Source organism: Castor canadensis, chromosome 3 (assembly GCF_047511655.1).
Source record: "Castor canadensis chromosome 3, mCasCan1.hap1v2, whole genome shotgun sequence".
Lineage (NCBI taxonomy): Eukaryota > Metazoa > Chordata > Mammalia > Rodentia > Castoridae > Castor > Castor canadensis.
In genome coordinates, this window is record NC_133388.1 from 182,899,715 (window position 1) to 182,927,155 (window position 27,441).

Consider the following 27,441-nt stretch of genomic DNA (forward strand, 5'->3'; position numbering starts at 1 on the left):
TACAGAGTTTAGTGCTTACGGTACAGACGATCCTGGGTAAATACTGCAGAAGGAGTACATGTCACACTAAAAAGAACGAGTGGATGCAGAATGAGGCCAAAGCCAAACCCAGCCTACCTTCCATGCAAACCATTACCCAGGAACAACCTCCTCCCTCCATCTGGGGCCTTGTGAACTATGGACTTTCAGAACACACAGGTTCAGGACATCAAGCAGCAGGTTCTAAACAAGGTAATTAAGCAGGCTGACAGAAAGACTTAAGTCAAATCCAAAAGTGACTTCTTTCCAAACCAGGTTAAGAATCATACCTAAAAACTCAAAAAGAAGGTCTACCTAGAAGAGGCCTTAAACCTCTGAACAAGTACTCACTCTGGGTGGTTCCCTGTTGCCAATTTTATGACATCTTTGCTTTGCCTTTTTCTCCCACAGGCCCAAAATGAGGAAGCTGTAAAACCCTGGCTAAACGCAACCATTTGCTAAGAGAAAAGCCAACATGGGGCCCATCTATCCTTTACAGGATCCTGCTTGTCCTGCCTTTGTGTGGCTGTCACCATTTACAAAGAGTGGCCCAGCTCCCTCAGAGTACCTGGCAGTGGGCTGAGGCCTTGTCTGGGTTTTCATTATCTTCCTAGAGAAAATTTGGGGAGGGGCAGTTCATTTTCCTGTAGTGCTAGGGATCAAAACCAGGGCCTTGCACATGGTAGGCAAATACTCTAGCTCCAAGTCACATCCCCAGCCTTTAAAAAACCTGTGTTTTTGAAGCATCAAAAAGGTCCAGCAGGAATCAGTGCCCTTCCCCAACTGGTCTGCAGTCCTGCCTTCATGGCTGGCCACCAATTGCAGTGACATTTTCTGCCTACAATCTACAAGACAAGAAGCTTTCCAAAGACAGGGCCTAGCAAAAGGCCTTCCACATAGTAGGCTCTCAGTAAATACCAAGAAAGTGAACCTCTCTTCTGATAGGAATCCCCAATCAGCCCAAGGAAAAACCCAAACCCTGAAATTGGTATCTAACACTGAACCAGCTGCCCACATTTCTCAGTCTCATGATAAGTGAGGGAAAATATCTTGACCTGCCTTCGAACCACAGAAAGATTTCCACGGAATTCAAGCAGTTCCTTTAGCAGTTCTAATTTTAGGCAGAACCTAGGACAGGATACTGGTGGCAAACGGGGCGGTGGGGGGGGGGCGTCTAAACAACGCCCCTATTCTGCTCTGCACAGGTGCTGGTAACAGGAAACCTCTGTCTAAAGCGTGTAGTGTGGTGCACTCAGGTGTGGGTGGGTGTTTTTTAAGTCTAAATCACTCTCCTAAGCCAGGGCAAAGTTCTTCCCCACAGCAAGCCCAACTCAGCTCCTCACATGCTGACGCTTAAGCAACGGGAAAGGAAAATATTTGATTTTAGCATCCAGCTTGGATTTTGTTTTTTCCCCTTTTTTAAAGCAAGTTAATTATTAAAAGAAGACAGACATCTTCAAGATAAGCTGTACTCAAGTTTGGCCAGAAAAGTCTCCTGGTCTCCAAACTCCCTTAAACTCACCTCATTCTGGTTTAATTACTTAAAAGCAACAACACTAATCTACTTGCAGGATTTACGCCATTTCAGTCCAGGACAAGGATAGAACCCGCCCCCCCAAAAACTTTCCAGGTCCTCCTTAACTCTGTCACCTCTAGACCACTGTTCCCCAGACAAACCAACTATGGCTCTTCCCTGAAGCCACGTGGATAGCTGTCACCCCTTTCCTTTGGGACCAGCTCACACCAGAGGACTTGATGGGAAATTTATGTGGCTCTGAGAGAAGATGGCCAGTAAGTGATTTTGCACACACTGTTCATTGGTGACCACCACTACGCAGGGAGGAGGAGGCAAAAGCACCAGGTTCACTCCAGGAATTGATAAGTTATTTAACAGCTGCTGCTTGCTTTCCCTGGCACCAAATCCCAAAAGAAGAAAAGTAGGATTTCTTCCCCACTACCCCTGAGAAGGGTAAAACACACGCCCTGATGGCCAAGGGCTGGGTCGTGAAGGATCTTTAGAATAAAGAATCTTCTCTAGCTTTCTGTGTCTTGAGATCTTTTAGTTTTGGAAGATGGATGGTACCAGGTCTGGGAATGGCTCCATTTTCTGTTTCCTTTTTTTTCTCCAAAGAGGAAATTGACTCCCTTCCTGTGCTGCTGTACGTTTTGAAGAATTAAATGGTACTTCAAAAAACCATTTTCCTTACCCTTTTCTAGCCATGGTGAGAACATCAATTCTAAGAACATAATCTGAAAATGGTATCAAGATGGAATTCCAAGTGGGTTTCCAACATTTATGCTTCTCCCTCAAAGCAAACAGAAAGGGACCACAGGCATGATAAACTCACCATGAGCTTAAAGAAGAGGGGTCATTAGAAAGTCAGCTGGTTTCAGATATTAAAAACTGACTTATTGCTGGAGGCTTCATGAATGTGCATATCATAAACTGCTTATCTAACTCTACGGCCAAATTTTCCATTTGCTTATTTCCCCTTTAAAAATCACACTGCCACCTAACCCAGGAAGAAGTACTGCAGAATAAAAGTACATGAGAATATTCAGCTACTGTTCTATGTATAAACCATCTGGGATTTCAGGCACCACGCCTCTTGTTCCTTCCCCTCAACTCCCCCAAAGTCTAAAAGTCTGTAGAAACCAAAGCTTACTTTAGCCCTGTACTCCACCTTCCTTTAAAACTTGTTTACTAAAAAAAAAAAAAAAAAAAAATCGTTTACTGCCAAAACAAAACAGAAAAAATAAATGCCTTCCTACAGGATATTGAACACCCTACCAAACTCAAAGAGAAAGAAAAAAATATGTTCATCACTAAGCATTACATAAGAGACCTTGATTTTTAACTAGAACCCTCCAGAGTGGGGGAAAAAGCCTACCTTTGCATCCACACTGCCAGGCAACCAGAGGACAGCAGGTGGAAGGTAGGAGAGCCCACCGTGGGGAGAATTACCTTCTGAAGGGCTTTAGATTCCAACCACTGAATGGGAAGAACTGAGCCCAGATTCTGGGTTAAGGAACAAAGAGAGAGGAAAGTCCAGGTGTGAACACTGTGGGACTGCAGAGAGCGGGTGGGTTAGATTTCCGGGTTCCTTGTTACTCACAGACTGGAAACATCTTTTATCTCCTCCACAAAGCCCAAGTGGCTTTACCAACCCATCTCAAATTCCTCCTCTGGAGAACAGAATAGATTTTGTGTGCCTTAAACCAAATCTTGTTTGACTATCAGGCATGTAGAATTTAAGTTAACAATAAATACCAGAGTCCAAGGAGAGACACCAATCACTGTTCAAAAGAGCACTTCAAGAATTCAGAGTGGACTGGGGGCAAAGGAATGAAAGGGGTTGTCCTTGAACAGCGACCAATCCATCTAAATCCCAGTGACTGGATTAAAGACATTCCTGGGCAAGCAGGCTCTGGCTGCAGCTCAGACGACAAGAATGTCAATTTCTGACAAAAGCACAAGATTTGGAGGATTTCAAAATGGACAAGCCCAGGGACCAGGCACCTTGGCAAAGTTCACACTGAGAGGTGGCAATTGGGTCTGAAAGGGGGAGGGAGGCGTGACAGCTGAGCATTCCTCCCCAAAGTCCATCTCGGAGGCACCATGCCTTCCCAAACCTTACACTTCATCAGACAAAAGCTTCTCCAGGCGCCAGGCAGAGGCTGGAGAGGGGCTGTCCACACCCACTCGCCAGCACTGCTTTCCAAACCTGCCCACTCTTTTGGAAGCCGAGCTTTTAATTAAACACCACCTCCTCGGATCTGTTGAGGCAAACTGGGGCTGGGCTGGGGCCAAAGAGAAGCTCCCTAAAATACACTTGAAAAAAAATCCCACCCCCACCGCCCCCAAATCCCACCTTCAGCCAGCTCTCATGGCTGCTTATATTTCCTTTGGATGAGTAACAGAGACCCTGGTCTATCTCTGTGCACCAAAAAATCCACATTCAAGGATCAGGTATCTCCAGTCCCACCCTTTGCAGGAAAAAGGCAGGGTGTTGTTCCCCGCCCCCAACCAACACGCGCGCTCACGCACGCACACACAATCCCTACAATCCTGCTCAGAAAAACAGAAGTAGGGTGTGTGTGTGTGTTGGGGGGCAGGGTATAGTTCCTTAGGGAGCCCCAATTTTGCCTTCAGGTGGGAGCCTCAGTTTAGGGGCCTCCCTTTGCAAGGCTGCCCTAGGAACTTCTGCCCCCGCCCCCCCAGGGAGGGCTGAGGGAAGGCAAGCACACGCTCACCAGCTTTGGAACAACCTAATTAATAACTAATTTGTTCAGATCCCCCACACATTCCAGGTAGCTCTGAAATCCAAGAAGGCAAGAAGCCTCTCCCAGTTTCCCAGGCTGGGGACTCCTTCTTGAGGTCGGACAGAGCCCCATTCCCTCCCCACTACCGCGCCAAGCACCCCCACCCCGAACCCGGGGAATCAGGTGTCCACCTGGGTATCCAGCCCCCACGGATCACAGACGCTCAGTCCAGGGACAGACAATGGAAAACTTGGAGCCGGGGCCCTGAGCCGGTCCCCCCCTCCAAGAGGAAAGAGATGGTGCCGCCCCTTGGGATAATGAACCGGGAGATGGCCGGGGACATGAGACACCCCTCTCCCCTGCCCGGGAAATCGCCCGCTCAGTGACCTAGCAGAGCCTGGAGCAACGCCGCGGGTGAGCAGGTGACACCCGGGCCAGGATCTCCCGCAGGTGGCGGGCGGCCACGGCGCAGGCAAGGGCCGACCAGTTGGCCAGGGGTGGAGGCGAAGCCCCGCAGCTAGGTCAATGCGCGGTGGCCGCCGCAGCCGCGCCCCCGGCGTCCTACCTTCATGTCGCTGATGATGGTCTGGAAGAGGCCTCCGAGCGCGCTGCATTCCTTCTCAATCACAGCCTCCATTTTCCCGGCGCGGGCAGAGAGAGGACAGGCTCGCGGGGCCGCTGGACTGCGCGCGGGGCCGGGGCTCGCTCACCCCGGGAGGAACCTCACCCTCGGAGCGACCCACCGCCGGCGCAAAGCCTCTTCTGCGGAGAGGACGGGTGCACGAGATCGACGGTTCTCTGCCCCCAAATGATAACAATAATTTAAAAAGCCAAACCGCTCCGTAGGGTGGTTCGCCTACATGCAGCGCAAGGCACTTGGCCTCAAAAATGCCCGGAGAAAACTGACAATCAGGCCACCACGGGTGCCCACGACAGAAATGGCAAAGCCCATCTTGATGCAGAAAAAACCGCCTGCTGACCTGGGGCCAGCGCCATTTAAAAATAAAGGTTTTTCAAATTTAATCAATTTTTCTGAAATTTAAAAAAAAAAAAAAAAGAAAGAAAGAAAGAAATAGCCCAGCAGCAAAGAGGGTCTGCTGGCGGCGCTGGGATCTGTTGCTCGCAGCCGCGGCCGCCGCCTCCTTTTCACTCCTGCGCGCCCGGCCCCGAGCTCGCTCTGGCTGAACTCCCGGGGACGTTCCGAGGGGCGCACGCGCGCTCGCGGCCGTGCGTTCGCCGCGGGGACGCGGACAGGGTGCGCGCTCGCGTCCGAGCGTGCGCCGCACGCGGGCGGGGCTGCGAGCGAGCGCGCGCCGGGGAGGCGCGTGGGGCGCTGTCTGCAGCGAGGAGTCCGCCCGCTGGCTAGCCGAAGTCTACTCTTCCGGGACGCGCGGAACACTCTCTCCTGCCCTGGCCGCCGGTAGCAGCGTGGAGAGGGCAGGTCAGCACCTTATCGGGAGAGCGCCCACCATGGCTGCCAGCGCGCGCCCGAGGTTGCACTGTGCACTGCTCCCCGCCCCCCCACCCTCGGGACTTGCACGCGGTCACGATTAGCCCAGCGCCCAGCACCTGGTGAGTGCTCACTGGGGCGGGAAAGCTGCTGCTTCTACTGCAGCCTCTGAGAAGCCCATTCGGTGATGTCAGGACTGCAACGCCGAGTCACGCTTGTAAATAGCCAGATACATAATTAAGGGGAGTTTGGGGGAGTATCCTGCAGATGCGGAGTTCGATAAAGTTGCAGGTTGCTGGGGAAGTGGATTGATCCGCTTGTAAAAGGAATGGAAAGGACATTAGAGCTCCTATCAGTTCATTAGTCTACAGAGACTGCTGACTGCCTGTGTCTTGGACGGTTGTTTTTCAGGCCGGTTGAGGTCATGGGGTGCTGCTATAACCGCAGAGAGCCCTCTGGGGACGTTTAGCGTGAAAAGAGCAGAAAGTACTTAGGTTGATTTGGGACTGGTGCCTCGGGTTCGCAGCTCCACAGCTAACTCCATAGCCAGGAGCACTCATTCCTTTAGGTCAGCTGACTGTCGGGCTGAAGAATCAAATGAGCAACTTTGTGAAGATCTTAAAACAAAAGCACCTAAGTGAACTTTGACCCTTAAGCCAAGCTTTTGAAGCGCAATACACAACAAAAGGAAAATGAAGCTGGGTGGGAAAGTTAACAAAATAAACCAAGTGTAAAATGCTGTAGATTTCCGTTGGGTTGACTCTTAATAGGAAAAGCCTGGCTTTGAGCACTGCATATCTCAGCCACAGAAGACATTTTTGCCTCTGGGTCACTGCCCAAGTCAACTGCGACCTCCCCCCTCCACCCCTCTTCTCCAAATCACTAGGAGGGAGGATACCTTGTAGGAATAACTGATCTCTTAGGCAACCCTGCTGGATCCTGACCTCAAGGCTATTCATTGTCTAGGCCCCGCCCTCACCTTGCCAGTAACTGCTTGACTCATGGTTTGTTCTCAATCATCATGGTGATTTTAGCGCTGTAGGAATTGTGATGATCAGCTGACTGCTTGGAGAGCCAGATTGTCTGGTTCAGACTCCAGTTTACAACCTTCTAACCATATGGCCTTGGATAAATTACCTAACCCTTTGGGCCTCAGTTTCCTCATCTGTACAAGGGGCTCTTGATGGCATCTATCTGATTATCTGTTCTAAGCACTACGTAAGTGAACAGATGAAAACCGATAAAGTGGTATCTGGCATATGGGAGGTAAACACTTAGGAAATCATCACCAGAAGCAGAGACCAGGCTCATGTCCAGCTTTGGCCCAGAGTACCCATAGCAAGACTGCCATGTTGACATGCTTTCCCACTGATGATCAGAGTGTCTACCATAGCCAGTCATTTTACAAGGACTAAGTTTCCAGTACTCATTTCAACATTGAGAAGACTCGGGCTTTCTGACTTCTATACCAAGGTCTCCAAGACACCTGGGATTAGGAACCCCTGCCTTAGCCCAAAGGACACGAAGTTTGACTTTCAGGACACATGCCCCAAACACTCCAACTTTAGCATTTACCAAAGCACAGCTCTCTTGTGGCCTCTTTTTCCCCAGACCTCTACTGGCCCAAATATAATGAAATATCCAAAATCTTCCTGGAAGGGTCTCCAGGCAAGTTCCGTAAGGTAGGAAAGGTCCAGAGCTGGGATGAATGGCTAGGGTGAGGCTGGTGTGTGGAGGGGTTTTGCGGAGGAAGAATGACAGATGAGGTTTACACCTTAACATGATATTCTGTCCCCATGTTTGAGCATCTAACTTTAAAACATCAAGCACTCTCTGGGCAGCCAGTAAAATCCAATTGATGGGCAGTTCCTTTGGGGAGTATTTGCTTCTTCTGTTTTTTTGTTTTTCAGAGTGCTGAGGCTTGAAGCCAGTTCCTTGCACAGTGTTGTGATTTTTAATAGCTCCTACAAGGAGGAATCCAGAAAAATGAATCTGTTAGAAGAATTTTGACCCTTGTTTCCTCTGGGGTACACAAAGCTTAGAGCATGCACCTCCAGCTCCCTGCTTTGTGACCTTAGCCTGAGTACTTGGACAGAGGGAGCCAACCTCTGTTTCACCAGGGTTCCCAATTCACTGACTGTTCTGAGAATTGACATGGATGTCTGTACCTATTGCTTGGTTACTGCTACACCAGTGGGTCCCCTTCCTTCCCAGCAGTGATGCCCAACCCTGGCTCTCCCAAGGGCTCTGCCCTGTTGCTCCTCAAACTTGGCTGCATTTTGGAATCTGTGGGAGGAATTTTAAACTATCCATGCCTGGGATCTACTCCCAGCAATCTGGTTTAATTAGTAGGGGCTGTGACCTGGGCATCAGGACTCTTTAAAGTTTTCCACCTGATTCTAATGTGTGCAAAGTTAAGAACCCAGATCTAGAGAACTTTAAAAGAAGGTACCCATGCCTAGATCCTACCCTAAACAATTCCAGCAGGAGGAGGCTAGACTCCAGAAAACTCCCACCCCCTGTGGAGATTGAACTCAGGGCCTGAAGCTCTACCACTTGTGCCACATTCCCAGTCCTTTGAGTTTTAGTTTGTTTTTCAGATAGGGTCTCATGCTAACCTTGCCCTGACTGGCCTAGTACCCTGATCTTCCTACCTCTGCCTCCCAATTAGCTGGGACAACAAGCATGCACCTCCTCACCCAGCCTCAGAAATATTTTTAACATATTCTACATACTTTATTCTATCCTTACATAAGGATACACAGGGGTGTACCTGTACAGATTTTGTCATTATTTATGTCACAAAAATGGGATTGCATTGCACACACTTTTCTGGATCTTGCTATTCACATTCGTTTCCTGGAGAAATCCCTCCAGGTCAACTGATATTAATCTAATTAACTCATTTTGCTTTTATTTCTTTTTTGTGGTGCTGGGGATTGAACACAGGATCCTGCGCGTGTTAGGCAAGTAAGTGTTCTATCATCGTGCTACATTCTTTTCTTTTCATTTTTTACTTTGACATACTTTGAGATTTACAGAAATGTTTCAAGAAAAGTGTAAAGAAATCCCATTTTCCTTTCATTAGACTCCCAGAGTGTGGACCCGTTATGAGCAAGGCTTTGTGCCTGGGCAGGTGTTTAAAGCCCTCAAGTGTTTCTGATTCGTGTCAGGCTTCTGTTAGAGGTCTCACAGATTGCTGTGAGACTGTAGGCAGTGTCTGTGACACTTCTGATCTTTGTGAGTTTGCATTGGAGGCAGCTCTGTAAGGTGCTGGACATGGCAGCCACAGAGTCAGGCTGCTGGGTTTGATTCTAGCTCCATCACCTCCCAGTTTTCTGTGCCTCACATTCTTCACCTCTGAAACAGGGAAAATAGATGTGCTGGGTGACCACTGAGGGGGATTATTTAGAGCAGTACCTGGCACACAGTGAGTCCACACTAAAGGTTAGTTCTTTCTATATTGATCACTCTCGTGGATCACCTATGAAATAAAGTTGGTTTAAGCCTGCCAGGACAACCAACTTACAAGCAGAATTCTTCATGATCCCCACACCACTCAGAAATAGGCCCTCTTTTCAAAATGAAATTAGCAAGAACCAATTAAAAATATCTGCCCCAATGACTCATCCTAAGAGATGTTTTGTATGTGTTTTGACTGGGAAATGCCCACGTCTAACCTCAGTGTCCACAATGTGTCACCAGGGCAGGAAATCGTTACCAGGCAATGAACTGATTAGCAGCAAGCCAGAGTAACAGTGGACAGCAGGCTCAGAAACCCAGGCCTGTGGCAGCAGGCCATGCACCTGCCCCTCGGACCAGCTGCTCCCCAGGCCAGGGCCAGGTGGGAATGTGGGTCCTTGTTGAGTGTGTCCCTGTCTTTCGGTAGAGGCGGAAACCTTGTGCTTTGATGTGATGTTTTCCAATTTTTAAATAGTTTTAGATTTCCCAACTTTAAAAAATACTTCCTTTGCAAGCTAGTTTGCAGCTTCTGATCACGGGAGTTGAGTTGTAGGGGTTGGCTTACAGGAAAGATAAGGAGTGGGCAAAGAACTTAGGAGAATTTGTTTCTCTGGAGCTGTTCAAGGCAGAGAGGCTGAACCTGATGGCTCTAGGTTGCAAGGATGAGTGTCTGCTCTGTCGTTGACGAAGGACAGCTTCATTCAATTCCTCTGATGGCTTTTTGGTTTGGGGGGGAATTTTTTTGATGGTATTGGGGCTTGAACTCAGGCCCTCACTGGTAGGCAGGCAGTCTACCTCCTGAACTACTCCACCAACACAGTGTTTTGTGTTGGATATTTTCAAGATAGAGTCTTGTGATCTATTTGCCCAGGCTGGCCTTGAACCATGATCCTCCTGATCTCTGCCTCCAGAGTAGCTGGAATTACAGATTTGAACTACCAGCACCTGGCCTCTGATATATTTTGAGCACCTACTCTGCACCAGGCAGCATCTGACTTCCTTGCTTTGGCTTAAGTTCCCACATTGCCTGTGGACTACTGATTTAGCCTCTGCTAAATGGGGCTCTCTGGGGAGCCGAAATCCCAGTTACAAATAACAGAACAAGACTCCGGAACCTGAACCCTCCCTCGATGATGGTATTTCTGGAGCTTGGCTCTTTCTGTTCTATATGCACATGTTGAGAAGAGATATGTTGTAAGTCAGGTGTGGCTTCTGGTTAGCATAGTAATCAAAGGACCTGAAACACATATTATTTTGGAAACTGTACATTTACATAGCTTATAAGGCAAGTGAGAAGCATAGCTCATTATTTTACATCCATCAGAGGCATCTGAGTTTACCTAACAGTGGAAAATATTGCTCATTATGCAAAGCCCAACATTGTGTGATGTACATGCAATGAAAACAGATTTTATAGCCTGAAGTTCCCTCCTGCTACAGCCACATAGACTAGGTAAAGTGTAAACAGAATCTTCTAAATCCATGTCAGAGACAGCAGGAAAGAAGGAGACGGCTTCAGGAGCAAGGAAATCTGAAAACCACTAGAGAAACACAAAAGCTGATGCTGCAACTGCCCTGGGAAAAGACTTTGCTTTCAGGAACCCTGAGGCCTGGATATTCACCCACAAGAGGCCCTGGTCCCATGTGAGGCCACTGAGAGCCATCTACCCAGCCAGGGCTCCACAACTACACAGTTTCAAAGACAGGTGGACCAGACCAATCTGCCCCCAGGACAGGTAGCTGATGCAGACACCTAATCATCTTGGGTGATGTGGGGGCAAAAGACATCCAGTGAGAATCCCCAGTCAGAGGTCTCACTGCAGTTGTGTCGGGGTGAGGGTAGGGGTTAAATTTGCCTTATCTTGAATGAAAATACCCAACATGAAAATTAATGTGAAAAACTGTTACTTGCCTAAAATAAGCCCGAGTAACCCAGAAGAAGCAAATGACAAACAACCCTGAAGGGATTCACCTCACTCAAGTCCCCTGCTATGATTCCCATTGACAGAGCCCCCTGAAATGAGTTCACAATTCAAAATAAAAATTATACAAGGAAATAGTCTATCCTGTGTCTGCATCAGCAGACACAACTGAGAGCAGCATTCACCCACAGGACCTGGAGATAACTGAGTGATCTGATAGAAGCAAATTTAACGTGATTCAGATATCAAAGAAGATACTATGAAAAGAGTGAAAAAAGGAATCAAATAAAGTCTATCACTGAAATTATCGCACATACTTGCACTCTGCATGGACAGGTTGAATGGAGTTGAAAAGATAATTTTTGTTCGAAAGAAAGCACTTAGAAATAAAGAAATAGAAAATAGGAAAGAGAGAAGTTAGCAGATAAGGAGGACATGATAACACCTACTTCCGGGGAGAAAACAGGGAGGGAGAGAAGATATTCCAAAAGATATTGACTGAGAATTTTCCAGAGTTGATGAAATTCATAAATGCTCAGTTTTAGGGAGCACAGCAAATCCTGAACAAGATAAACCAAATGAAGAAGTTTTCTCATACTGAATTCTCAACTTTAAAAATTGTAAACTGCACAATACACTCATTTCCTTCAAAGTGGGAAAAGAACCCATCTCACGATAATAAAAAATTGGAAAGTGTATTTCTTGTGGCATCCTTGTTGCTAAGGCTTGACAGTCTTGCTCTGGGCTCCAGGTGAGGACAAAGAGTATCCAGGGAGCCTCAGAAAAAAATCATTTGATATCAGGATTTGGTGTAACTGACATCTGCAGGAATTGGAGGAGGGTCCGGACAACGGCTCCTTGGAAGCTATCTAGCAGTGTCACCGAGCCGGCCACGCCTTTCTTCCAAAGTTATCTCTTGGGCTGTTTATTTGAAGCTTGGTGTCAGAAGGGTACTGGCAGGAAACAGATGGCCCACTCAGACTGAGTAATGGAAGAAGTTTAAGAGTTTAAGAAAGAGTATTTGCAAGAACATGAGCAGCACTCATGCCACACAGCTCCAGGGACCATAGATGGCAAGATGTCACTGTCGCCCTGGGCCTGAAGGTCAAGGAGGAGGGGACCCTGGATCCCAGAGGCAGCTCACTGGAGAGGGCCATGTGGCAGGAGCCGCCTGCAGTACTTTGTCAGGCTATACAACCAACCTGTACAGCAGGTGTTTGCTTGCCCAGAGGTGTGGTTCCTGTCCACTGTTGCCTCTCAGAAGTGTCCTGGTTTAGACAACAAGTGGTTTGATCACTCAGGCAAGGGCACCTATTGATATGGTCCACATGAAACAGCTTTCTGAGAAACTATGCAAAGCAAAGGAGAATGGAGATTGGGGGGTCAGGAGGAGAGATTCAGTTCACACATTTCCTATTCAGAGGTAAGTGGTCTTTTGTTTAAGGTTTTTTTAAAAGCTCAATTGAGCTATAGTTCACACAGCATAGAGTGCAGCCCTGTAAAGTGATTTTAGTATATTCACAAATTACCCACAATCAGTTTTAGAACATTTTCATCGCCCCTCCTCCCAACCTCTTACCCATCAGCAGTCACTTCCCATTCATCCCAATGTCCCTGTCCCTAGACCTAATCTACTTTCTGTCTCTATAGACTTCCTATTCTGAATGCCCTAAAATGAATCATACAGTATGTGGCTTTCTGTGACTGGCTTCTTTCACTTAGCATAATGTTCTCAAAGTTGATTCCATATTGTAGCATGGATCGGCACTTTATTCCTTTTTATGGCTGAATAATAGTCCATTGTATGGATATACCACATTTTGTCTATTCATTCATCAGTTCATGGACAGTTATGTTCCCACGTTCCAGCTACCACTGGGGAATAAAAATGCTGTGGACATCCCTCTATGAGTTTTATGTGGATGTATGTTTTCAGCTGTCTTGGATACAAATCTATAGCTGATTGGTAATCTGTATGTGACCGGAGGAACTTCCAGACTGTTTTCCAGGAAGTTTTTTTCACTCCATTTAAAACATAAGGTTTTTGACCACATGAAATAACTCTAATGGAGTTATAAATTGTGGATCTATTTATAACAGTTGACACCATCCATCCACGTCACAAGAACTTTATGTTCTGTTGTCCCCAGCTGGTCACCAGGGACACGACAAACCTCTCCATTATCTACCTTTGCCCCTGCAGCAAATTGCTTATTGATTCTTCCAACAAGATTTAAATTTTTAAAAATTCATTTGAGAACATGGGTGGTTTAGATGCTTCTAGCCTTAAGCCCAGGTAAGTAGAATAATAGAATTCTACTGCAGTCAGTTGATATTCTGACTCTACATCAGTCTCTTATAAGTTTGGCTTAAACAGCTTGCCCATTTCACATGTGTAAGTCAATCAAGTGACTTGAGGCTTTCTTTCCCTGCAGCCCTACCAAAAAGATTGCAATTTCAAGAGGTTTTACCTGGGCAGACAGCAGGCTTCTTTCTCCTAGGTCTTAGGCTTTTCCTTGAAATCGACAGTAGGAACGGGCACAGGACCCTGTCTTTAATGAGAACAGAATGTCAGGTAGAATGGGTATAGCCTTAGAAATCAGAGATCTGAGTTCCAATTTTGGCGTTTCCATGAGCAAATTACTGCAGCAGCCCATGCCATCAGTGGAAGGATGAAAAATGTAATGTCACTTGTAAGTGTCAAGGCTTAAAAGTCATATGGCTACTGAGCCTAGCTCGCCACAGGCACTCGGGAAGGGGGTGTGAATCTAGGCTTCCAAGGCAGGAGATAGTTAATCAATTATTTCAAAGCAGTCTGTCTTGTTTACTTTTAATAATCTGTTTGTTGACTTTTAATAAGGAGAACAAGACCCAGCCCTCCTGTATTCTGGTGATGGTGAGAAAATTAGCTCTTGTGAGCTGGGCTTGGTGATAATCTCTGCAGCCGCACACGGCCACCGGCAACAATGTGTATGTGTAGGGAGCCATTTCATCTGCAAGGGGTGACGATGGTGGCGGTCAGTGTCCAACTCATGAGCATGCCAGCCCCTGGCTCCCTGTCCCCAGGGCAGGACCAATGCTAAGTAGTCATCTCCCAGCTGCTGCCCATCAGGAGACCCACCTGATTGGCAGGTGAGGCAGATACTCCCTGGGCCTTGCTTTCCTCATTTGTAAGATGACAGGGTTGGCCCCTTCCAGGTGATGTCAAAGGTGTCTGACTTCCAGGCTGGATTTCAGGTTCTCTGCATTCTCCGTCTGCTTTAGAGACACAGACATGTCCATCTCTGGGTCTAAGTGTTTGATGTATTTCAGAGACAGCTGGAAATGGAGGGGAGGGGAGGGGTGAGACAGGTGAGCTCCAGGCAGCGAGTCCAGGAGGCATCCAGGCATCCATGCAGAAAGAAGAAAGTCCTCTCAGAGCAGCCTAAAGCGTGTTATAGCCCCACCTTGATGTGCAAATACACAAACAGCCTGGAATTCCCCCAGCACAAGATAAAGCAGGCTAACCTTGACCCATGAATCTTCCCAACATACCTCCTCCCCCTGAAAAAGTGTCTTTGTTCATTTTATCCTAAAGCTCTTTTAACCCAGCCCTGTTGGAAAGACCTCCCATTTCACACTTTCCCTTACCCAGACAAGTATTTTGTCGAACAAATTCAAGTCCTTTTTTTTTGTGGTACTAGGGTTTGAATTCAAGGCCTACACCTCGAGCCACTCCACCAGCCCCTTTTTTTGTGATGGTTTTTTTTCAAGATAGGGTGTTATGAACTGTTTGCCCAGGCTGGCTTCGAACCACAATCCTCCTGACTTCTGCCTCCTGAATAGCTAGGATTACAGGTGTGAGCCACCAGCGCCCAACCCTTAAGTCCAATTTTAAAATGAAAACAGATTTTCACCAAGTTGCTCCACATCATCTAAATTTTTCTGAAAGGATCAACATTTCAAATGACACCTCACCCCCTGATTGGTCATAACTGTTTATTTGAATATTTCCTTTATCCCAAGTGGAAATCTCTTTCCCTTGTTGAAGTGAATTTTAGCCAGACCTATACTTTAGATACTAACTTGATTTATACCTCATCTCTCAAACAAGGAATGTCAGTGGCCGCACAATGTACTCAGGGTAGCTCACGCCTATAATCCTGGTTAGTTGGGAGGCTGAGATTGGAAGGATTGAGGTTCCAGGCCAGCCTTGGGGGAAAAAGTTTGTGCAACCCCATCTAAATGGTATAAAACTGATGTGGTGGCATACACTTGTAATCCCAGCTACAGCAGGAAGCCTAAAATAGAAGGATGATCGTCCAAGCTGGCATGAGCAAAAAGTGAGATCTTATCTCCAAAATAACCAGAGCAAAAAGGGTTGAAGGCATGGCTCAAGCAGTAGAGTGCCTGCCTTGCAAGCAAAATCCTGAATTCAAACCTTCATACCACACTTTTTTTTTTTTTTGAAAAAAATTGCACCTGTACTGAGCATGAATAGACTTTTATTCTTGTTATTATCCCCTAATTAATTCCATGTAACAACTATTTCCATAGCATTTACACTGTGTTAGCTGTTCTAAGAGTGATCTAGAGATGACTTAAAGTGTACAAGAGGCTGTGCGGAGTTATATGCAAATGCTGCACAGTTCACATAACAGACTTGAGCATCCTAGGATTTGGGTATTTGTGAGAGTCCTGGAACCAATTCCCACAAATACATGGGAAAGACTGCACTTTTTAGTCATTGGGTCTCTGTAACTATTACCGTTATAGAAACGAACTAATAAGAATTTGAACACTAGATAATAAAAATTCAAATTTAGGAAAAACCCCTACTATCAGGGGACTCATTCATGAAAATGGAAAGATCTTTTATCAAGTAATTCCCTCCAGGGTCTTTTAAATAGCAATCTCCCCGTTTTGATTCAATTTGTGGAAGGCCCATTTAGACGCATTACTGGCCCACCTCGTGGTGGAAAGGAAGGGAACTGTGTGTTGGATAACCATTTGCCTCTCTCTTCTCTCCCAACTTGCTACTAATTCATTTTGCCATTAATCAGGCTTTCCCCTGGAGGCCATCTGATCTGTCTGCAGGAGGAGCGGGGACTCAGGGCAGCCCCTACAGATGCAATGGCTTTCGATAACCACATGATCCAAAGGGACATTGTCCTTGTGACAGAAATGATTAATTGAATAACTCACTTGAAACTCATGCACCGCTTTAAAGACCTAATCGCTGATCAAGGAAGGACTCCTTGTGGCAGTCTGGCTAAGAACAATGGTGGGGGGGCGGGGGGCAGGTGTTATGAAGAGTATCCCCTTAATGGATCCCTTAAATGCTGCATTCCAAGCAATAACATTCCTGTAATCCTGACAATGCTCACATTTGCATAACTCGACAGTTTCTGAAGCATTTGCACAGACTCTCTCACATCTCACACTGGCCCACCACGTTGGCTGGGAAAAGGGTTACCCTATGCTGGCAGCCCAGAAAGGGATGCAGGCTTGGAGCCTTCCCCAAGGCACGCAGGTAGGAAGTGGTGAAAATGGCCCCAGACCCAAGGCTACTTTCAAATTCTCCCTCTCCCTTCTCTCCCTCTCCCTCCTCTCGTCCTTCTCCTCCTCCTCCTCCTCCCCCTCTCCTTCTCTTACCTCTGCCTCTCCCTCCTCTCCCCCACTTCCTTACCCCCTTCCTTCTCTCCCCCTTCCCTCATCCTTCACCCACCCCCCCACACCCCATCCAAAGCATCATAGCTAAAGTCATCACATAAGACTCCTTCATTTTACCCTGAAGAGGACAGAAGACCCTGCACTCACCTGGAAAATGTCTGGCCTTGGGGGTCCAGATAAGATTACTACCGGCAAAAAACATCTAAGCCCCAGGATATGTGCCAGCCTAATTTTTTGATATTTAAAAGCTATGAATTCCTTTCCATGGCTTTACAGCTTCTGTTTACAGAGAAGTGGATTTCCCTGCAAGGAGTCTGCACTCCTTATGAACCACTGAACCATGCGCTATGTTTCAGGTGGCCTACCAAAGCTCATGTTGAAATTTAGTCCTCACTGTGCACTATTAATAAGAAGATGGAACTTAATTCAACTTTGGCATTTGTAGGTGGGACCTTTGGGAGGTAATCAAGGTTAAATGAGGCAGGGGTGGTGGGACTATGGTTTTATAAGAAAAGGAGGAGACGGAACTGGTGGAGCACTGCTGTAATCCCAGCTACTTGGGAGGCTAAGGCAGAAGGATGGAAAGGTCAAGGCCAGGTTGGGCAACTTAGTGAGACCCTCTCTCAAAATTAAAAAGGACTGGGAGTATAGCTCAGTGGTAGAATGTTGACCTAGCATATGAAAGGCACTGGGTTCCATCTCCAGCACCACAAAAACAAACAAAATGAAAGAAACAGAGAGAGAGAGAGAGAGAGGAAGGAAGGAAGGAAGGAAGAAAGAAAGAAAAGAAGGAAGGAAGAAAGAAAGGAAGGAAGGAAAAGAGAAAGAAAGGAAGCGAGAAAGGAAATGAGAGAGAAGACCTGAGCTAGTTGTTCTGTCTCGCCATTTCACCAATGTGGTGTCCTGAGCTGCCTCAGATGCTGCAAGGACTCATTTGATGCAGCCCCTTGACCTTGGACCTCCAGAACCATGAAAGAATAAATACCCACTCTGTGGTATTCGGTTATGGCAGCCTTATATATTGAGAACTGAATATACAAATGACAATGGTCAGGCAATATAAAAACACACTTTTCACCCATGACCCACAACAATCAGTCTAGGATCCCATCCCCTCATCTACAGTGCCCAACCCAGGGTCCAACCTGCTCTCATTTAGACTTTCTGAGAGCCAGATTACTATCTCTAATGACAATCCAAGACATCAAACAATAACTTCTGTAACAATCGGCCCCAAATAGCCAGGGCTTGATTAATAACTGACAGCTTTCCTAATGTGGCTCCCCACTTCCACCTTAAGACTAAACAGAGAAAGCCAGATGTGCACCCTCACCACTCCCACAGGATGCCCAGCTTCTAGGAAGCCACCTACAGTGTCCCTGGGCCATCAGCCTTCAATCAGGGCACACCTGGGCCTTCCCTTTCCCCACTGTGGAGCTGTCCCACTCCTCTGCCTGCCTCTCAGGCTCTGTCAGAACACAGTGTCAGTGGGTGACTCCCTTGCTAGAGCGAAGAGGGGAAAATAGTCTTTGAGTTTCTCATTTGTTGGTCTCGATTTCCACGGTATAAATCAGCGAAATAGTATGACTGACTTATATACATACTTCTCTTCAAATATTTGTAGCTATCGTTGTGATGCCCCAAACACACATTTGCTCAGAACAGCAACGCCTACTATGTAAAGTGCAAAACTTGGTTAATTTGCGCTACAGTGTACTAACCCTTTGCACAAAAAATAAAGTCCATCAGACACTGCATAAAAACAAGTTGTTAAGCAGTACAGTAAGTCCGCTGTACGTGGTTTTGACCAAGCATGAGCCAAATAAATAAATACACAAAAATCAGAAGAAATTTCAGAACCAAAAACTTCTAATTCCCACACGTGTGTTCTGCAGCTCGGAGGACGGGGAGAAACTCTCAGTCAGTCCCACCTTGTTGTCACGTGTGGCTTAATCATTGTGTGATCTGCTGAGTGTTTTCCTGCCCTTAGTTTTGGGAAAATCTGCCACCCAAAATGCGAATGGTGCCCCAAAAGGCAAGGTAGAAGTGAACGTAGGCGCTTAATTAAAGTGATAAGGTGAAAGGAAGGTGGGTGACATAAGTTATGTGAAAAGTGAATCAAGCATCCACGGGTCAGCCCTGAACACTAGGCATTCTGAGCGGGTACGGGTTTCCTCAGTAGCGGCTCTCACCCAATGCCTGGGGTTCCCAGGTCTACTGTATGTCCACTATTACCCTAAATTGCAGACATAGTAACGAATACCAGGGTGACAAAGAAAGCAAATTCTGGGGCCCAATCACAGGGATTTGAGCACCACTCGTTGAATCAGACTCTGGGCAATGTTTTATGATTTTGTTTTGTTTTTACTGCTCTGAAGCCTGTTTTCTCTTCTGTCAAAAGGAGCCAATATCATCCATCAGGTCTGTTGTCATGATTAAGTTACACAGCACAGCAAACAGTAAAGTGCTTAGTGAGGGGTTTGCTCTTTGCAATGTTAGCTAGTAACAGACTATTGTCACTTAGGTAAAAGATAGTCCAAGAATTTACAAAAGCAATAGTCACCAATGGTGATCTCAACAGACAGCATAATGAGGGATTTTTCACCTTCAATATGATGCATTTCTGTATTGTTTGACTTATTTTGTAAGTACGTGTTGATTTTATATCAGCTAAATACAATTTTAAATGGTAAAAGGGGTCCTCATATTTAAAAGGCACATTGGGAACTGTAATCAAGTGTTCAGTTGTGCAGTGCAGACACAGCCAAAGGCTATGTGTGATGGGAATTGTGTCAAGCACCATAAGAACTTTCTCGAAAAGAAGAGAAAGGAGCTGAGTTGGGAAGCAGGCTAGAGAGGTTAGGGAAAAGCTGGCCAGGGTGACTATGCAAGGGAACTGGTCACTACTTTAACCAGAACTTTCCTTCTTTTATCTCACCAGGCCCTCTCCCATTAACTCCTCCAGTCCCCTCAGCCCTGTAGCCAGCTCTATCTCCTGAGGAGATAGGAGGAATGGAAGGAATGGGACAGATCCATAAGAGGGAGATAAGGAGAGGCTGTCATCCTCACCTTCCAACCTGCTCCCTTCCCCACCCGTACATACTGCCCTGCATTTATCTAAGAAGTGCTACTCAAGTGTTTCTCCCCAGAGAAAGAAAAGATGTTTCTAGAGTTTGTTCAGAGAAGCAGCCAAGAATTCTTAAGTGGCATGCTGAAAGTTTTTTGTTTTTTTAACTCTCACTTCACCGGGCACATGCCACTACACCCGTGTAGTTCTACCTCAGGTGTCTGTAAGACACAATTGGAACTTCAAACACAGAGCAGGCACAAGGCAGGGACATCTAAAAATAAAATAAGGACCAGTTTGTAGAGCACTTAACTGGTGAGTCCAAATCCTCCCAAAATAGTGCCATTAGCTGGGGACCAGTCATTGAAAATACACTTCTGTGGGAGGCATTTCATTTTCCAGCCATAATAACGCACAAACTCATACATGAATATCTAAAGCAGCATTATTTGTAATAGCCAAAAATGTCCATCAACTTGCTGGGGGACAAGGGGGTGACTGTTGACGAGCATGGGGTTTCTCCTTAGGGGCGATGAGAATACTCTGGAATCGATGGTGATGGCTCCACAACTCAGTGACTAAAACCCACTGAAATGTACAATGTAAAAGGGTGACTTTTATGGTAGTAAATTGTATGACAATAAAGTTGTCATTAAAGATTACCTAATGGTGTTGTTATGTTGCTTTTATAAATAAAATGTGTGATTAATGTTTTTGTGAAAAACAGCCTGCCTGTTTTTTAAGGAGCTTATGTCTGGCTCCTTAATGACAGTGACATGCCCTCAATTTACTTCAGCCAATTTCTGTGAAGACTGTCCTGGTGTTGCCTAGTGCAGAGAAGAGACACAAGCAGGAGAAAAGGAACCCTTCTGCCTCTCTCTCCCAAGATAGATTTCAGGACCACAAAGAACCTTTTATTACTTCAGTCATCCCTGGACGGCCTCACAGAGAAAGTACGTTTAGGACTGAATGATTAGTGAAGTTCTTTTCTTCACAGTGACAAAGTACCTGAGATCAACAATTTAAGAAAAAAAAAGAAGATTTTATTTTGGCTCATGGTTTCAGAAGTCTCAGTCCATTGGTTCCATTGCTTTTAGGCCTGTGGCAAGGCAGAAAAATCTGACAGAAAGGCATAGCAGAGAAAAGCTGTTTACCTCATAGTAGCCAGGAAGCAGAGAGAGAGAGGAAGGGGCCAGGGAAAAGATGTAGTCCAACTAGTAGAGTGGCTCAAATGGTAGAGTGCCTGCCTAGCTAAGCCTAGCAAGTGTGAGGCCCTGAGTACAAGCCCCAGTACTGCCAAAAAAAAAAAAAAAAAAAATGTAGTCCAAGGACACACCCCCAATGACTTCTTCTAACTAGGTCCCACCTCCTACTTTTTACCACCTCTCCCTAACGTCATCAAATTAGGAATCCATGAATGGATTATTCCATTGGTGAAATTGGAGCCCTCATGATCCAATCACTTTCTGAAAGTCCCACCTCTGGACATGCTACACTGGGGACCAAGCCTTTATTACATGAAACATTTGAGTGGCCATTTCAGATCCAAAACAGCAATTAGTAAACTCTCACAGTAAAGTGGGCATGAAATGAAAAATAATAGCTACAGCAGCCACGATTTTTGAACATTCTTTCTTCACATTAACCCTGTGAGACGGGGTCTGCCATTACTCTCTTTTATGAGGCTAGGGGAGCCAAGTAATTTGCTCAAAGGGACGAAGCCAGTAAGATGGATTTAGGGTATGGCACTGACCCATTCCACTTGAGAGCTTGACTCGGCTCTGGTTGCCATTTGCCTCTGCAAATCCTTGCTCCACTTGGCCACGAGACAGGAGATGTTAGTATGTGTTACAATGGGATTTGCTTTGTATTTTGGTTTGTGTACCATAGTCCATATGGTCATGTTTTGAGAAGGTCCCCGTTGGTCTGAGGAAAGAGACTAGATCAGAACCCAAGAGCTGGGTCCAAGTGCAGACCTCTGGCCCTCGTTACTGTCATCAGCCATTCTGTAATGCACAGCTCTGTCCAGCCCCTTCCTGGTTGCCAGGGTTTGGTCATTATTAGGTCAAGGCCAGCCTTCACAGCACTCTCTGGCCTACAAAAGGAATAAAACAGCCACTCCCACAGTAAATTTCACTGCTTCCTAATGTACCACCTCAAATAAGCCTCATCCTTACCCCATGAGAGAGATGTTATTAGTACCTGCTTTGTGTAGATGGGGAAACCGAGTCTGAGTGTGTCGTCCAAGATCACTGTGGTGTGATGGGGCCAGGACTCTAAGCAATTCCAATCCTGATCCTAGTCTGCTGCAAGTCTAGCCCAGCCAAGTCCATTGTATATGGACAGAGGCACGAATACCTCATCACACTGAGTTCCTAGTGCCTGTCTGGATGACTAGTTCCTAATACAACCTGACAGATATTATGGATGACTGGCTGGCTGAACAAATAAATGGCTTCTACCTAACCCATCCATGCACCTTGGAAGTTAATAGTGTTCAGACCCGCAGATCGAGTCTATTCTATTTTCTTCCTAGCTATGGTTAGTGCTAACAACCACAGAGAAACTCAACACCCAGTCACATGTTTTCTTGGCTCCATCAGACTTTTCTTCATCTTTGCCTAATGTCCAATGGGATCTTTTATTAGATTTGGACACCCTGCTGGAAGCTTTGTTTCACCAGGTGCTAGAAAAAAGAGAGGTCACGTGCTTTTTGTCCACCCATAATTGACTGTTCTTTCCCTTCTGTTGGGTTGTTTTTATTGATTGTCCTATTAAAGGGCCCTGCCATGAATACTTCCAAAGAGCTGTCACCTGTAGGTCCCCTTCACTCTCCTTCTCTGGAGGTCACCCACTTCTCCTTGACACCATTTACAGGAAGCAGTGCTAAGTTTACAGCCTCATAACAGCCACTCAATGGAAACCAATTCTCACGCTAAATGCTGTGAGATCCTGCTCACTGCTGGTAGCTTTTTTTGGGTTGTTCATTTCCCCTGCATAGCACTAATAGCTTTTTTAGGCCTCTTCTGGGACATGGACTATTTTTCATTTGGAAGCCACCTTTATGGAAAGGGCCCCTAGGTTCAAGTGCCCTGTGACCATTTGTTCTGTTGGAGAAGACTGTGTCAAAGTCCTCATTCACCAGAAACTGAAAACAAATGCCCAAGAGTGTGACATTGAGAATATCCTCGTGGCTCTGGATGTTTGTGCAGAACTTCAGTTAGGTTCATTGTATGAAATGATGTGCGTAGGGGGCAGAGAGGATTTTTACTGTTTCTAAGGATTGTTCTGCTAGTGTTTTAAAGTAGCATGGGAGACCAAAAAGGAAGTATACTCATGTAGGAATGGACTAAGAAAAGAGGAAAGGAAGGAAGTGGTCAGGTTGAAGGGTGGAAGATTTTGCCTTTCCATAGCAATGGCAGGGGACCCACCCAAATCCCAAGCCATCATCCTGCCACACCTCAGTCCCGATTGGTAGCATAGCAGGCAGAGAGAACTTTCCAGAACAATAATTTGAGCCTCTACTTTGTGCTAGGCACCCTTTCACTATTTCTCATACCATTGCTATGAAAAATTATTTTCGGTTTATTCTGTAGTTTGTGAAAATGGTACTCAAGGAAACCACATGACTTGGCCAATGTCACACTGCTAAGTGTGACAAATCTAGTGCTGTCGGAAGTCAGAGGCAGGACACCTCTGTGCTGACAATGAAAGGCACACAGATGAGTGACCAAGACGATGAGGGCCTCTTACATTCCTTCAGTTCATTTAGATAATGCTGCATTTTTTTTTACTTGGAACCTTCTCCTGGTGACTTCCGCTCGGTGTCCAGTAAGTAAAGATCCTTTCAAATGACAAATAACTGAATGCTAACTTGCAGGAAACGGAAGCATCCATGACAGATGATCTTGGTGAGGAAGGATGCCCCTGAAGATACAGGGGATGACAGTGAACTCTATAAAAAGAAGTCCCCCATGAGGAGCAAGAAAGGGGGCAGGAGGAACTTGCCAAGATATGAGTCATCCTGGGCACTTAACCACCAAGGGCCCAAGGAAACCCTGGTGTTTTTCTGTTCCCATGGCAACCCCCACCCTGCAGCGTTCATTTCCTCTGTGGTTGCTCTGTGCTCTGGGCATCCCTTTCAAATATTTGCTGAGTGTTTCCATGTGCAGATAGACAGTTAAGATTAGGCTCTGCCGCACATCATGACATCAACACAATCTGTGGCCCAAGACAGAAGTTTATTTTTCTCTCACATAAAAGTCCATAGGTGGCCATGGAGGAGAAGTATGGCAGCCTCCTTGGCTCCTGCCTGTCTGTTCTTCCTTCTAGCTTGTGGCTTCTTTCTTCAAAGTCCCCTCATGGTCCAGGATAGTTGCTGGAAGCCTGGGAAGGAGGAGGAAAAACAGAAGGAAGAAAGGGGCTTTCCCAAAATGAATTAGCTTCTTTTATCCAGCCTTGGCTAGGATATGTTCATGCACCCATATTTGGCTTCAGGGTAACTGGGAAATTTAGCTGAATTTGGGGATTGTTAAGTAGCGATCTGCACATCTAAAACTGGGGATATGCTGAAGGAAGAATGGCTATTCTAACAGGCAAAAGTCAGCAAACTATGACCTAAAGGCTAAATCTGGCCTTGGTTTGTCAAACAATTTGGCAGATGGTTCGTCAATAAAGTTTTATTGTACACAGCAAAACTTGTTTATTTGCATATTTTCTGTGGTACAACAGCAGAGGTAAGTATTTGTGATGAAATTTGGTTTGTAAAGTCTAAACTATTTACAATTTGACACTTTACAGCAAAGATTTGTTAACTCTTGAAATAGACAAGTAGCAAATAGTAATTTGTGAACAAATAATCCACTTCTGGGCACTGGGCTTGTCACAAAGGTGCCTGAATGTGGGTTCCATCCTCAGGCAGGCAGCTTATAGTCCAGAGGACCAGATAGACAAGCCGATTGCTTATTGTAATTGTGACGTAAATAGAATCAGGGCATTGTTTTCAGGGTGTTATTGCACCACACAGGCAGACCATCTAAAACAGACTGTGAAGAGACGACTTTTGAGATGAGTTTAAAGGATCCGAAGTTAGAAAAGACAGAGAGCCAAGTCAAAAGAGAGGAGAAAGCCCATGCAGCGATTGGAGTGGCGCAATGCCAGTCGTCATGTGTTCACATGCCATGGTCACCCACGAGTCTCCTCTAGACAGCGTTCACCTTTGCCCCATTCATGCCCTGTGCCAGTGGGGTCTGGGACTCCCAGGTGCTCTTCAAACATCTGTGAGTTATCTGTTTACACTAGCAACACCTGCAGTCCTGCTATGACATTCCTGGGGGCCTCCAGCCCAGGGAACCAGGACTTAGAGTTCAGGGGTGTGTTGGAGGGACGCTGAGTTCCAACTCCGAGCTTACTAATGCAGATACCAGCAAGGGCTTTGCATTAAAATTCTGACCTCACTTCCTGTCTTATAGAATCCCGGACAACTTGCTTATCTTTTCTAAGCCTCATCCTTCTTCATCCATAAGAACTCGTACAGGGTTTCTCAACCTCGGTGCCATGGACATTTTGAGCTGAATTATTTTTGCTGGGGGGTGACAGGGTGTCCTGTGCACAATACAGTGTTCAGCAGCATTTGAGGTCTCTACCTCTCCAGAGGCCACCAGTACCCACTGAGTTGTGACAGTCCAAGCTGTCTACAGACATCGCCACATGTCCTCTAGGGAACAAAATCACCCATTTGAGAATGGATAAGGATTAAGTGAAATAATGTAGGTACTACATGAGCGATTAGTAAGCATGATAACTATTATCACTATTTTCATTTGTGCTCAGAAAATACCGAATGAATGAATACAGTCATGGAAGAAGAATGACAACCTCACAGAGATGAGTTTCGGCTAACAACCCCAGCAAAGGAATTCTTAGTCATGATGAACAAACTTTTCCGTTAAACCCACCTGTTGCAAAGCCACAGTGTGATAGGAATGGTGACTGGGTGGCACCTCAAGTGAGCTGTGGGGACCTCTGTTGTTCTGCTGCCTATTTCTATGGGGATAGATTTAGTTTTGGGGGAAGCACAACCTCTACTTTGGGCCGTGTACTTTGTGTGACCCTGACCTCTGTGTTGGTTCCAGTGGTGAGTCACAGGAATGAGGCCCAAGTCACCTGGGGACCTCCATGCTCCTGGCCATAGTGGCTCATAGTAGGACAGGACTGGAGCCACTCAGAAAGCTCCCCGGGTTTTTCTTGGCTAACTGGACTTGAATGTGAGAGGTTATAAGATCTGGCCTGCAATCAAGAGGTCAGGCCTAAGAACAAGGCCACATGTGACAGACGACAGAACAAAAGAGACACGGAAAGAAACGGAGTCCTGGTGGCTTGTCTGAATTCTTATACACAGCTGTGTCTTGAAGTTCAGTTTATTCTCTAACCACTCATGTTCTGCAGCTGACCAAGTCATTTGTGCTCACATTAGTGTGGCCTAGACTGACTCTTGAAACTGGAAGACCCTTGACTGCTACTTGGTCCTCATTATATAAAGAATAAAACACTTCATGAGGATCTTCAGATATTTTAAAAAATAGACTTTGGATCACTTGAGATGCTTTGGATAACAAATAATAGAAAACTCATCTCTAGGTGAATAAAGTGATAAAGGAAACACATTGATTTGTTTGGACTCAGACCCGCGCTGGAGCCATGTTTCTTCTTTTTTTTTTCTTTCTTTTATTATTCATATGTGCATACAAGGCTTGGTTCATTTCTCCCCCCTGCCCCCACCCCCTCCCTTACCACCCACTCCGCCCCCTCCCTCTCCCCCCACCCCTCAATACCCAGCAGAAACTATTTTGCCCTTATTTCTTATTTTGTTGTAGAGAGAGCACAAGCAACAATAGGAAGGAACAAGGGTTTTTGCTGGTTGAGATAAGGATAGCTATACAGGGCGTTGACTCACATTGATTTCCTGTGCGTGGGTGTTACCTTCTAGGTTAATTCTTTTTGATCTAACCTTTTCTCTAGTTCCTGGTCCCCTTCTCCTATTGGCCTCAGTTGCTTTTAAGGTATCTGCTTTAGTTTCTCTGCGTTAAGGGCAACAAATGCTAGCTAGTTTTTTAGGTGTCTTACCTATCCTCACCCCTCCCTTGTGTGCTCTCTCTTTTATCATGTTGGAGCCATGTTTCTTTATAGCTTTGGGCCACACTGTCCTCATTGCCTTTGCCTTGCCCTTTTTTTTTTTGTTTTAATTGTTGTTCTGGGTGTGGGTACATTGTAGCATTTACAAGGTTCTTACAATGTATCAAATATATCATACTTGATTTCCCCCCATTCCTCCTCCCCTGTTTCCTGGAACAGTTTCAACAGGTTTCATTTTTGCAATTACATACATGTGTGTACACTGTTTGCACCAGATTCATCCTCCTACCCCTTTCCCTGCCACCTCCTCTCTCCCACTGGTGCCAGCTCTCCCCATCCCCCCTTGCAGAACCTGTTGCACCCTCCCGCTCTGTGGTTTTATAGAAGAAAAAACATAAAAGATAGAGATAAAATGAGAAACATGACATTTTGCTAGTTTGAGATACAGATAGCTGCATAGGGAGTTTCCTTGT

At 46.0% G+C, this 27,441-nt stretch overlaps 1 protein-coding gene across 14 annotated transcripts in view; it reads right to left on the minus strand.

Annotated features, from left to right (window-relative positions):
• The window catches only part of Mtss1 (MTSS I-BAR domain containing 1), a 149,020-nt gene extending 143,554 nt beyond the window's left edge, over positions 1-5,466 (minus strand). For 4 of the 14 annotated variants that reach the window (XM_074069190.1, XM_074069180.1, XM_074069182.1 and 1 more), the window contains exon 1: positions 4,847-5,465. In XM_074069190.1, the coding sequence (XP_073925291.1) occupies positions 4,847-4,918 (72 nt within the window). In that variant the 5' untranslated portion in view covers positions 4,919-5,465. Of the gene's footprint in view, positions 1-2,909; positions 4,411-4,846 lie in introns of those variants that run through there. The other 10 variants (XM_074069185.1, XM_074069183.1, XM_074069176.1 and 7 more) reach the window with 4 other exon arrangements.
• Between the last annotated feature and the right edge of the window lie 21,975 nt (positions 5,467-27,441).